At 39.0% G+C, this 13,683-nt stretch overlaps 1 protein-coding gene across 2 annotated transcripts in view; it reads right to left on the reverse strand.

Moving 5' to 3' along the window:
* UBL3 (ubiquitin like 3) overlaps positions 1 to 13,449 on the reverse strand; it is a 40,599-nt gene extending 27,150 nt beyond the window's left edge. Inside the window, exons 1-2 of one of the 2 annotated variants that reach the window (XM_081004230.1) lie at positions 12,798 to 13,449; positions 2,317 to 2,343 (exon numbers count right to left, since the gene is read on the reverse strand). In XM_081004230.1, the coding sequence (XP_080860356.1) occupies positions 2,317 to 2,343; positions 12,798 to 12,824 (54 nt within the window). In that variant the 5' untranslated portion in view covers positions 12,825 to 13,449. The remainder of the gene's footprint in view (positions 1 to 2,316; positions 2,344 to 12,797) is intronic. The other variant, XM_081004231.1, reaches the window with a different exon arrangement.
* Positions 13,450 to 13,683: the final 234 nt, after the last annotated feature.

Raw genomic sequence — 13,683 nt, forward strand, 5'->3', positions numbered from 1 at the left:
AACAATTCCAATTCCTAGTCAGATTATTCTTACATCATTGTTTATAGGTGAAGTAAAGAAGCCCAGAATATAAGGTCTAGTACAGGGGTCTGCAAACTTTAAGACAAAAAGAGCCACTTGGACCCATTTCCGAAGAAAAAAAAACTGGGAGCCGCAAAACCATTGCGACATTTAAAACAAATATATCTCCGGAGCCGCAATCTGACAGCGGGCGGGAAGGTGCCGTCGGGACGGTGCGTGACTAACGCATGCACCGCCCCCATGTGACATCACAGCCAGTACAACGCCCGCCACAGTGGGGAGTGTCGGGGCACACAATGCGCCTCCTCCCCTCACTAGTATCCGGAGCCGCGGCAAAGGTGTAAAAGAGCCACATGCGGCTCCGGAGCCGCGGGTTGCTGACCCCTGGTGTAGTATGACCACAGTTTTGACAGTTCAGTGTTTACTGTTAAAGAAATGCTCTCAACTTCCATGTTTCCAAGATTTGATCAAACAGAGATCTCAACAGAAAACTTGATCAAAATCTTTTAGAAATCTTTTAAGGGACTGTTCTGTAAAACTTGAGAGGTCCCTTTTTAGAAAGTGACATTAGTGGCATTAAAATTTAAGATCTCTATTATTGAAGCTATATTGAAGCTATTTTCAGGTTACCTTGCAAAACAGATTATTTCAGTTCAAGCCCCAATGACTCCAACAATAATTAAACCATGAATTTAAGATTTCTTAATAATTCTGCAAAGAAAAGCACTTGAGAAAGGCATTGACACTAATAAAAATTTACACACAAGCACAATCCAGCCAAATTAGGAGTTTCATATCTCAATAATTTCAGTTACATTTATTTCAAAAAGAGTTAACATATATTACAGTGATGTCCAAACTTTTTTCAAAGAAGGCCAGACTTGATGAAGTGAAGGGCCATGAGCGCTGACCAAAGGGCCAACCAAAGTTATTGAGCTTTTCTTTGGAATGAAGTTGTTGAGCTTTTTTGGAGGTTAAAGTTGTTGAGGGTTTTTTTTTAAAAGATTTCACCTCTGGATATAAACTGCCACAGGGGCCAGATTAAACCAACCAGCGGGCCTGATTAGGCCCCCAAAACAGACTTTGGACATGCCTGACATACAAGCTTAACTCTTAAATGAATTGGGCTTTGGCTGGATTGCATCTTGCTTCATTTCCGGTTAGCAAATGTTTCAGTACATACAGCCAACACAACTATATAGTAAGCTTGAGTGTGCTAGTGCGTGAACACACCCAACCAACAAAAGCTGGCCTAGTTCACATGACACCTTAATTCAAAATATGGTTTACTGTGACCATGCGAATATGCAGGCTCCTGGAGAAGTTCCCAGTTCCTGTACCAAAGTTTGGCTTAGTGTGCTGTCTGAACCCAGGGCTTGTAGTTAGTAAGTAAAGAGATCAACTACAAGCCTGGGTTTGGACAACATACTAAAGCATTGGGGTGGTGGGGAAGACTGCTGCAAGCAATATGTTGTGTAAATTAAGCCACATGACGTCTGATTCACTTTAGCTCATTATTCAGGTACCTGAAGAGTACATCTGATCTCATGAGAGCCAGAAAGTCCTCTCAACATCATACAGAGTGCAGCAGTATTTATACACTGATTATGAATCAAGGCAATCAAGAGTCACGTGGCTTTATTTCCACAAGTCTTAAATAAAAAACAAGCGTAATTCTGATCCACATAAAATCTTATCTGCTCCACTAGCCTTAAGAGAAAAATTGGTGTGCTGTGCCAGCTTGCATATACAACTACAATAGCTGCCGTCCAACAGTAATAAAGGTCTGGGTTTTTAGAACATTTCATTATGCATATACTTATGTATTATAGTGCACAATAATTCAAAGAATTGTAGAGTTGGAAGGGCTCACAAGGATCATCTAGTCCAACCCCCTGCAATGAAGGAATCTTTCACCCAAAGTGGAACTGGAACCCATGACCCCGAGATTAAGAGTCTCATGCTCTAGCAATTGAGCTATCCCAGCTTGCTCTTCAGGAAAGACAAGATGAAAAATACAAATACAAGAAAAAAATCACTATCAATTAAAAGGGATCTATGACAACCAAGATGAACCATAAAAGTTCATGTTGCTTCAGGACAGAGGATTTAATGACATGGGGTCTGAATGACATGTGGTCTGTCTGTCTCTCCTCTCACTCTTTAAAAAATCTACTTCTAAAACCAACTGAGCAATCATATACTTTTTATTCACACATTTTACAGACTTTGTTCTCTCAGGGCCAAGCACAAAAGGAATAACCTGCAGGCAGGGCATGCTTTCGTCCCACTTACCAAAGCGCGCTCACCACAGGGGGAAAACTGTAAGCAGAAAAGGGCAATGTCACTTCTATATGGCATTAGGAAGGTCAAAATACAGATAGCAGCAGCTACATGGTTTTGAACAATTAGATGTCTCAAGAAGGCTACAAAAAAGCAGTTCCAGCCACAGTCTTCTTTAACAGTAAGCCTTGAAAAATAAGAGCAATACCCCTGTAGATCATTTATTCCTTTGCCACAGCCATAGGACAATTTTGATTCCAGAGCTGTATTCTTTCTCATAAGGTTCAATGGCTGAGATCATGATTCTAAATAGACAAACCACTGATGTTAGTGCAACTTACTTCCAAAACATGTTTTAAGACTGCAACATTAGCGCTTTAGGTTTACCATCCCACACATATACTAGTGTCAAGGAACGGATGGTGAAATATCCTATTTACTCATTTGGAAAGAAAATTTCTTGTCCCTAGCAAGACGCTGACCTTTCACAATTATTTTTTGGCTGTTCATTAATGTCAGTGCAGCTAGCTCTAATGGAGGTAACTTGCTGAACAGATACAAAGTACAAACCATATTGCCAGATTTAAGCAAAATTTTCAGTGCAGCCTTTCCCACTAATAAAAAGGTATTCAATGCTTATATGAAGCTTTTAAAAAGTTCCAACACACTTGATGAAAAGCAAAGATGAAAAGTTACAATGCCAACAGAAATATTCCATGTAAAATCTGTAGAAACAAATGGAACTGTAGAACATACTTTGACTACTACAGAGATACAGTGTAATCAAACAATGAATAACAACAGAACATTTCAAGGGAATATGCTTGTTTATTGAAGATTAATCAATAATACAACATACACAGGGGTTATATTCCAGGGATCACGCATAAAGCCAAAATTGTGTTTAGTCAAAACACATTGGGTACAATGATGGGTAGGATGGCGAAACTCATTTCCCCCACTTTTTTTAAAAAAAGATTTTGGCCAAATGTGTACAGCTGAATGTGCAAATGTTAAATGTGCGTAAGTTGCTGGCTTACTGTACTATGTTCCTTTTTGGCAACTTTGCTAGCTATGTTTGGTCTGGAAATGCAAGTTCTCAAACACCGAATACTTGTTTAAGTCCTATCAAAACAAAGGACACCACTCTATCTTTGATAGCATCTATTCTACAGGGCCATCCATGCCACCATTCATTATGTTAGTTAGAAGGAGACAAAGGCTAGCCACATATCAGACTAGGCAAGTTCAGGCATAGACTTCCCAAGACTGTTCCTGGAGAAGCTAAAATTACATAGGTCTTAGACCTCATGAACTTCTCTCTTTCTTCTCCCAGGTTTTTTTTAAAAAGCAGATTTCCCACAAATCCAGTCAGAAACTTTTTAAAAAGCCAAATGCACACAAATTGTTTTTTCTCTTTCCTTACATCCTATTTTAGTGGCCATTTCTCCATAGCACTTATTATCTACTATACAGTAACTAACAGGTCAATCCAATGGCCTTGCAACAATATAAATCCTAACTCAGTGACAATTACACCAGTGCAAAGGTCACTGGATCATTCTGAAAGTTATTATCTATTCCTGCTGCTTCATCAAACTCATGCTGCTATAACTGATAGCTGTCAGTTTTCACCAAGACTGGGGGGTTAAGCAGAACTCAGCTGGTGGCTTAAAGTGCTCCATGTTATGCTGCAGTCAACAGGGACTGCATGGCAGATTTTCAGTACAGTGGTACCTCGGGTTAAGAACTTAATTCGTTCCAGAGGTCCGTTCTTGACCTGAAACGGTTCTTAATCTGAGGTGTGCTTTCGCTAATGGGGCCTTCTGCTGCCGCTGCGCTGCTGGTACGCAATTTCCGTTCTTATCCTGGGGCAAAGTTCTTAACCTGGAGCAACCACTTCCTGGTTAGCAGAGTTTGTAACCCGAAGTGTTTGTAACCCAAGGTACCACTGTACTGCCTTCTTTTAGCTCACAGAGGAAACAATGCGACTCCTGACACCATACGGTATTAAGTGTTATTTGTGGCCTCAGGGGTGAGGGGCATATATACGGGTTAAAAAAGAAAAAGAAAAGCAGGATAGCTGCTGCCACCTCTGTTGCTGCTAAAAACATCCCAGTAGAGTGCCAGACACAGACCATGGTTTGTGCTTGTCCTAGCTAACAAGGAACTCAGAAAACTGTCTCCAGAACTTACAGTTTTCTGCCCCAAGTGTCTTCTGGCTCAGTCCTTCAGCCCTGGTTCTGCTAGGTTCATACAGTAATGTTTCGCTGTTAGTTCTCTCTCAGTTTAGAAAAATATAACTGGATAGACCCCAACTCTTTCTTCAGGGCCTGCAGGGTTCTCATCCTTCCTTCTCCAACCCAATTTCTCTCAATTTACAGCAGCTGAAGCAAAAGGTTAGAGACTCTTAGACTGACAGGAAGTTGGCCCAACAAACTGAACTAGGCAGGCCAAGGTGCACAAGGCCTCTAGAAAAACAACAAGATATGATTTTATATTTTGAACCTTTTCAGATATTTCCAGGTCTACCTGAAAACATCTTTGAATGAAACAAATTACTGATACTTGCCCTTGCATACATTTTTTAAAAAATTCTGCAAGAATAAACTCTGCACAAGTTGCTCCTTCAGCCAGGTGATCCAGTGGAGTCAAATCAAAGTCAGAGTCAGACTGGCAGCCATGTTCAGCATGCTTTGCAATTGGCAAGATTGTCTGCTCAGTCCCCTCAGCCAGAGTATTTTGTACTGTCTCTTCAAATTATGAATATTTACTTACAGACAATGAGTTGGATCCATACTTAGTCATGGGTCAGTTCCAAGAATGATTATGGCTGCAACCCTATACTCACCTCAAAGTAAACCCCACTGAAGTAGCGCTTACTTCTGAGTAAACATGAATACGCCTGTGCTATCAGTTTGGTTCTAACCCAGTATGCTTCCTATTCACCTCCTAAAAATAAATAGCTCTGTTAAATAACTAGCAGTTCTTCCCTCAAAGTTATATGCCCTTAGTTGTTTCTGCACAGGAAAACTTGTATCTCTGTTCCAGCCTATTAATAAAAGGAAAGGAGAGATGAAGAGGAAAGATGAGATTTACTAGGTTTTAAGAACAGCCTAGGGAACTCAGAAGTCTGTAATAAATATAAGAAGTTATGTGTGACATCTAAGCAGTTTAACAAGAATATACATAGTGAGAGACTTAAGTCTCTTCTAGTTAACATTCCAAAAGCACTGTTGCTTCACTCATACAATGACCAAAGTTACCCTTTAACTAAACAATATATATAGGAAAACACAAATTCTATATTATATAAAATATAGATTCCTAGATATTGTAAATTTACTGAACAAAATTTATGTACCGCTCAATTGTAAATAAAACCTCTAAGCCGTTGATAAAGAATGCTCTATTTTTCTGTTAATTAACATATTCTAGTGATTGGCAAAGCAATCCAAACCGTAGCATTGGGAAATGACACAGCAGCATAGCCACTGCCACATCTGCAGCCCGTCCCTTATGCCAGTCAGGGCACAATGCAAGGTGGGAGCATCCTGAAGCTGGTATAACAACTGGGGTCAGATCGGGCCTGATGCCATCAAGTGGAAGTGGAGATGGGCCCAAAACACAGAAATGGACATGGAACTGACATAGAATCACCAATTGAAACAAAAGAAATCAGCTGAGTGCTAGAGTTTGTCTGGTGGCTTTAAAAATGAAACCAGCAAGTATTACGTTAAGTTAGCAATCTTTCTATTGGAGAGATTCACAAGTTCATTAAAATTTGGCCTTTCAGAATGCAGTAAGAAAATAGGCTTGAATGCTAGCATTCAGGGGTGCAAACTTGAATGACATATGGGGGGCAGGTAAGGCCTGCCCCATATAATCAATCACAAGACATGACACACACACACCATTTGAATGGCAATGCCCATAAACTTTGGGGAGCCCAGGCCCCCTCAAATATTTTATTGGGGGGCCAAAGGGACCAAGGCCCCTAGGATTTGGCTCCTATGCTAACATCTATGCTGCTCACCGAATTTGTCTTTTCGGTGTCCCTTGCACCTAAATTTATACTCTAAGGTTGGGAAACTCACTGAAACAAAATTGCTACAGAAGGACTGTAGCCATTAAGCAAGATCAGCAAAAAATGTTATTTTTTGCATGTGTAGAAATGCCTTATGCTTGTGCAAAAAGAGAAGAAGTATCCAACCCTAAAAAGAAGTAAACTAAAATGGAAAGTTGTTTGAAACTACTGTGAAATAAGCACTTTTCTACTCAATGTATCTAGATTTAATTCCAACTATTCAAATCTAAATCACAATCTATGATGAAAAAATAGCCTTCACAAATTTATAAAAGTATCATTTCTCACCACTTAGCTATACAAAATGCTTTACAGAAAGGTTCCACATTTACAGATGATTTAGCAGCACAGACGGTGAAACACTTAATTCTTGAATTTTGAACTGATCAATTTTTATACTCTATATTTGAGGTTTAATGGCATGCCTCTTCTGGTACCCAGCTGGTATATTAGCCTCTGCCTACTCGCAGCTTAATCTGCCAGCTTCATTTGAATTTAGATGGCAAACCAAAGCTTTTTCTAAAGCCAGCCTTCTGGTTCCAAGTAATATCAAATTAGTAGTGTACATTTAATCAGGTCCAAGGCTGCTCACACAGGTAAATATTATCAGAAACTTCCTTCATTTTACTCACATACAGAAAACTGACATAAAGTGATTTTCTCTAGGGTCAAGGTCGGAAAATTAAATGTTTGTCACTAACTGAGGAACTTATAAGGGACCTGTTTGTTTTTATGAAAATCTGTGTTGGTATTAATTATAGGTAATGAAGAGGACTGTTTTAAAAAGTTTAATGCAGAGCTTTATTTTGCATGAATATTCATCAGTATTTTGTGATATAAAAACAAAACCTAGACCTCTAATAAACTCTGTTACCAAAATTTGTCTGTGTTCTTCCCAACTAACTAAAACCCTAAAATCTGATATACGGTACCTATATAACCCAAGACACCTTGATTACTAGGAAAATCTAAAAATGAAAAATTCATATACAACCCTCAATAAAAGATAACCTAGGGGTTACTGAAAAGCAAAGTTTCTCATACACATAATGTAATGTAGCCTCTATTGGCTAGATTTCTATATTTTGGCCAGCTTCATCTGGATAGCTTCATCCAAGCTCCACTCTACCCCAAACCAAAGCCCATCTAAAGTAGCCTGCTTAACCAATAAACAGTACACATATGCCATTTCTTTGAATATTCCTTCCGTCCCAGCCAGAAGGGGACCAATTACAGAGTTTCACTCAATCAAGCCTTGTCTAGAATGGCTATCTATGCTCTCATTGCCTCCACTTTTCACAGATACCACTAGTGATATAAAATCACCCAGTGACACCCTCATTGCTGAATTACACCATATCCACTTGACAACCCCACCCACAACTCCCCTCTTATTACATTATCAATTACACAAGATACCTCTTCCTTCAACTGCTGCGCACTGTAACTGTTTAATAAAGTAGGGATGTTTTGCTCAATGGGTGAAGTATGGATGGGGAAATGGGTGGCTGAGAAATGTGCTACTGCTCCTTAAAACAGTTCCAAGACAGAGCAAAGTTAAGGAGGTGGGGCTGGTGGGAGATGTGAAAAGGCAATAATGGATACAGCAGCTGAGCAGAACAGTGGTAGGAAAAGGTTAAGAAACTCTTGGCGACAATGAATTTTGAGAGTCTTTGATAGGGAAACAGGAGGCAATGTGGAAATGCTGGGCTGTTGCAAAGAGTTGGTGAAGAACTCTGAGATTTCCTCACTCTTACAGCTGGCTAGTGGTAAGGGAGATAATAACACAGTGAGGAAATGCCAGTCACAGGGTGCCACAAAGGAGTTCAGAATATTGGTCAGGCTATGAGGAGTCAGTAAGAAATAAGACAAACTTTGCTTGATCATCTATCTGTGAAGCAACTTGAAAATTAATTGTGGATTTGTTTGTTTTTTAAAGTATGATTTAATAACCAGTGACTGACTCGAGGTCACCTGGTAAATTTCTGAAATATGGATATGAAATAGCTGGTCTCCCCTGCCCTAGCCAAACATTAACCATTACACCACACTGGCTTTCAAAAGTGTTGCTAACCACATACATAAGCATATCTAGTTTATCCAAATTAACTATAACTTTGATATTTAGGCTATTTTGCAAACTACAGCAGACCAGCAATTCCAGTAGCTTTATCACAGTTTGACAGTAATTTGCTTAAAGTTTTAGGGAAGAAGAGCAAAAGAAGTAGGAGTAAGAAAGTAAAATTGATAACAGCTAATGCTAAGCAAACAAAGTAGTGGCAAATTACATATCCCTCTCTTATCATATTAGAGAAAATTATGACTGAGAGGAAATCATTGTTATAGCACTGAGCACTGTTTTGTAACTAGCCAGGTAAGAAATCAGAGGACCTTCCATATGAGAAAAAGCTCAAGCACTTCAAGCTTTTTAGCTTAACAAAAAAGATACAATGGATGACATGAGTTTATAAATTTACAGAGAATTCTCCCAATCTCAGGGTCACCGAATCCAACTGATGGGCAAAAGGAAAGATACTACAAATGGAAGCACTTCAAACAACAACAAATTACTGTAGTTATGGAATTCACAACAACAAAAAATTACTGTATCTATGGAATTCACTACCAAGATATTGGGCCACTAGTTTAGAAGGGTTTAAAAGTGGCTGAGAAACCCATGAGGGATAGGTCTAAATAGAAACTAAGTTATGGGGCAGTATGCCATTAAGAACAAATTTCTCTTCAGTGACAGCAGGGGAGGACTACTGCTTTCATGCCCTGGTTTTCCAGAAACATTTGGTAGGCCATAGTGAAAAACAGGATGCTGGATTAGATGGACTTTGGTTCCATTTTCAAATAAGTGATAAATAATATAGTCACTTCCTATAAAACCATTACATTAATTATTTCAATTCATCTTTTAATGCTTCCTCTTCAATGAGTCCCAAAAATAACACTATGCCAAAAATAATTAGTGCTGGGTAAAATAACTGAAATTGACAAAGATGCAATTTCAATCTTCGTAAGCGTTTGTATTCTAGGTGCTTTTGTATGAAATCTTTAAATTTCATCATTGCAGTACTTTTAAGTACTAATAGACAACATGAACAATCTTAAACCATGCATTCTATCCCTAAATCTTCCCCCAAACCTTTACAAATAACAGCCCAGATATGAAGGATTTTCTTGCCACATATGAACTACATAGCATACATCCAGCTACCACATCAACTTAGTAACTGGTCATAGTTCTGCTCATTTCGCTCTGAAGGTGAGTGAGGCTTACAGATTACTGACACTCAGCTTTAAATATTATATACCAAAACTAATTACTGGGAAAAGGGGAGGGGGCTACAGATGATACCTATGTTTATAGCACCCCACTCACATTTTAAGAATTTTCCAAATTAATAGTTAATTCATCAAGACCACTGAAATAAAGATTTCTTCCTATTGCCTATCTTTGACACCAATAAATTAACACCCAACACACTTCTCTAGACACCACAGTACTGCAGATAAAACCATAATTTGCATGGTATTTGGGTAAAGGTGCTGGCAGCTTCCTTTTAGTGGTTGGAAGCATGCCTCCATTGAGAAAATGTAACTCTCTTTCAGTATAAATGTGCAGACACAATAATGAAGTTCAGGGAACTTCAAATGGAATCAATTCAAGTTTTGTTAGGCTCCTATCTTTTATCAACATCCTCTTGCTACATCAACAATACACCATATATAGGTATGTCTGGAATTTAGTTTACAGCAATCACGATATGTAAATAAAATGTAAATGATAGAGGATTACGTTAATCACTGTAGGACTAATGTTTTGAAATATTTAGCTAAATAAATGACTGCAGTTGAAGGAGGAAGTCAAACATGACTGAAAAGAAAGATCAAAGATTTCAGCATACCAAAGCCATGCCCACTTATTTTTAAGCAAAATTATTAAGAGTCCATCACTGCAATTACATATTAAATGAGGGGATAGAGTAGTAGAAGTGTGAAGCACCATCCACCACAATTTGATTAGATGAACTTATTTGGTGCCCTACAACAACCTCTGACATCACATCATGGGGAAGTGACAAAAGCACTGTGGTAAAACATCTGCTTTATGTGCAGAAGGTCACAGGTTCAATCCCCAGCATCTCCAGGTACAGCTGAGATGGAATCCTGCCTGAAATCTACTGCCCATCAGTGTAGACAAAACTAAGCTAGATGGACCAAGTCTGACTTAGTGTAAGGCAGTTTCCTATGTTCTGTAATGGTTATGTATGTGTATGCATGTGTTGATTGGGTCATCCATATAACCTTTATGATCTCAAGTTGCTTTCCCTCCTTTTATATGGGGGGGGGGGGAACCTGTTAGTATACATGATAAGAATTTCCCTGTTTTATTTCACATATCTGTACTCTTACCCAAGCCTGAAAATATGTAAGTTTCAAAAACTGTTTTAACAATTGCTTTACATTTCCTCATATGATAAAAGCAATGAGATTTTATAAGACAGGAGCTCTCTGAATGTGATGTAACCTTGGTTATGACACTTCTTTCCACTGCAACTAACAGGGAAAGACTATCACCTGCATTCCAACCATTCATTGGCTGAAGCTATGGAAATGTAAACTACTAAATTTCCAAGCTTCAAAGAGAAAGCCTAGAAGCAATCACTTCCAGTTGTGGCATTTGAACTTCTAATTTCAATATGAGCTTGTGTAATGAGAGTAATATTTGAATTAGTATTCTATTTCAAAGGTTCTTTCTAAGCACTTTCTAAACAATTTTCCAATATTTTACAGTCTGGCTTTCCAAATAAGTATACTTGCATGTGCATCTCTGAAGAATTACAAAAGTTGCGAAACCCCCCCAAAAAACTGCTTCAAAAACCAGAAAGCATTTTTAAGTTTGAGAACCAGGAAGTGCAACAGATTAAAAAAGGCAATTTGTTGTTCTCATACCAATGACCAAACTGACCACCAACCTATTTATTAAGATACAAAGTCCATACCGAAAGCTCAGAGCCTTCAGCAGAAGTCAACAAAACAGTTGAAGTCAACAAAACAGAATTAATGTTTGTTCCAAAACTAGATTTTACTGACGATGATGTATCAGCAAACCCATATGGCATTCAGTCCACATTAAGTACATATAAGTTCCATTGATTTCAATGGAAGTTAAATTTAAGCTTATGCTTAACTTTCCCAATGTTATCAGTGTATGTCCACGGTCAAACAAATCCCATTTATGTCAATGAGAATTACTCCCAGGTAAGTGTGTACTAGACTGCAGCCTAAAAGGTTCTTTTTCTTGACTGGATCATAGCTACAGCTTTTAGTGATTATTTTATTGTTGTTTTATTACTGAATACATTTTTTAAAATGCTTTGAAGCTGAACAGATATCAGAAGCAAATCAATCAGAGCTAAGAATCTGCTACAAGCCCAAAAGAAAAGCATCAAATAAAAGGATTAGCACATGAGAATCAACAATATGCTTTATATTGTTTGTGATTTCCCCTCCCCAATATTTTGCCAAAGTTACTTGGAGCAAAATGCTTTATTAAGCTACAGATAAATGTTATTAAAGTAGTGCCTTTGTCACAAATTACTGTTTTCCTGTTATGCAGAGCCAAAAACAACCATGTTAATGCCAAGCATAGACTGTGGCCCTGAAAGCTTAATTAGACACATATACAGAGCATGAATGGCACATTAGGGCTCAGAAACCATAACCGTTTATCTTTAAATGGCATGACATATATATTTAGGACATATGAGAAAATTCACTCATGCATAAGAAAAAACATATATGCAGTACATAAAGGGACAATCAAGTTAACTTTATCTCCATTTCAAAATAATTCACAGATCCAGACTTGCTTGTTCTTAGTATACATTGTAGGCAGTCCCCTCTCAAATCTATATTCTTTCCTCTTTCTCTCGATTTCAAAACAGTCCAGATAGGTTACTGGCATGACACTTTACTGAAATAGGGTGTCCGAGATCAATTCAAAAAAGGGCCTGGCATAAGAAGTGCTGGAGTGTAGAGAACTCTTGTCCCCAAGATACAATGTCTAATGATGGCCTTCTGGAACTGTTAAAGAATATTAACCCATTTCAGCCAAGTAGTAAAAAAGAATGAAGGGAAGTTGAAAGAAAATGGCAGGATTTAAAACTAGCTTTAAGTGCAGAACCACTGATAAAAAAAGTAGTTTCATTTCATGTTGTATCCCATTTTTTCCCTTGCTAGAATCTAAAACATTTTAAAAAGTCAAATACAGTAATGAAACTGATAATTCACTCTAGTACAACAGAGATGGTTCTCACTCTCACATCTATCTTGTTCCAAAAGGGCACCTCAGTTCCCCACTATAATTCTGAAAACAAAGTCAACGTGAACTTACCATATCAGATGGAACACTGCTAGACATCTTGATATTACCCTGATGGTTTCAAAAAGTACAGAATAATCTTTCTTTTTTAGAAAAAAGCCAGCCAGCCAAGACGATCTTCCAGCTAACCAATCTTTGGTGTGCGTCTGTTAAGTTCTGAGATTTATTTTCGCCTAAACTACGGCAAGGAAACTGTGGATCGAGGGGATCAAAATCCAAAGAGGAACTGGTGTTGAAAGGCTCGATCGGAAACACCAGGGAAACCAGAGATGGCAGCAGATCCTTGTCGTCAGCAGCACAAACACCAACACCAGCGGTGCCAGGTAGACCAGAAAGAAATACACAAGGGCATGAATTGTGTACAGGCTTTTTCTCTCTTCCCCCTCTCGCTCTTCCTCTCCAGCCTAGACCAATAATGAATGACGAGGATGATTCAGAGGATAGTTCTGCGCCCGAGTCACCTCCTCATTAAAACGAGCGACAGGCAGGCAGGCACTCCGAGCAGAGAGAGAAGTAAGGCGACCTTCCTCTTTCCCTGGAGCCGAAGTTGTTGGGGGTGGTTTTTTATTTTATTTTTTTCGTTTCCACCCACCGATTCTCTCCAAGCGAAGGAAGGCTGAGGGAGAGACTGGGGCGGGCTCTTCTCGGTCCCCTTTAGACGTTTATTCTTTTTTTTGCAAAAAAACAAACAAACCAACAACCAGAACAAAACACCCGAACGGGGAAGGAGGGCGGAGGTGGGGGGAAAGGAGGGGGGTTTCAAAAGAAACGACACTCTCCCCCCTCAAACTGCAGCGGCGGCGGCAGCAGCAGCAGCTCAAGGGGGGATTTAAACTGCAGTCGCCTCTTCTAGCAGCAGCAGCGCTCGCCGCCCCCTCCGCCTCTCCTTCCTCAGGTC

This window comes from Podarcis pityusensis (genome assembly GCF_964106645.2).
Source record: "Podarcis pityusensis genome assembly, chromosome: 4".
Classification (NCBI taxonomy): Eukaryota; Metazoa; Chordata; class Lepidosauria; order Squamata; family Lacertidae; genus Podarcis; species Podarcis pityusensis.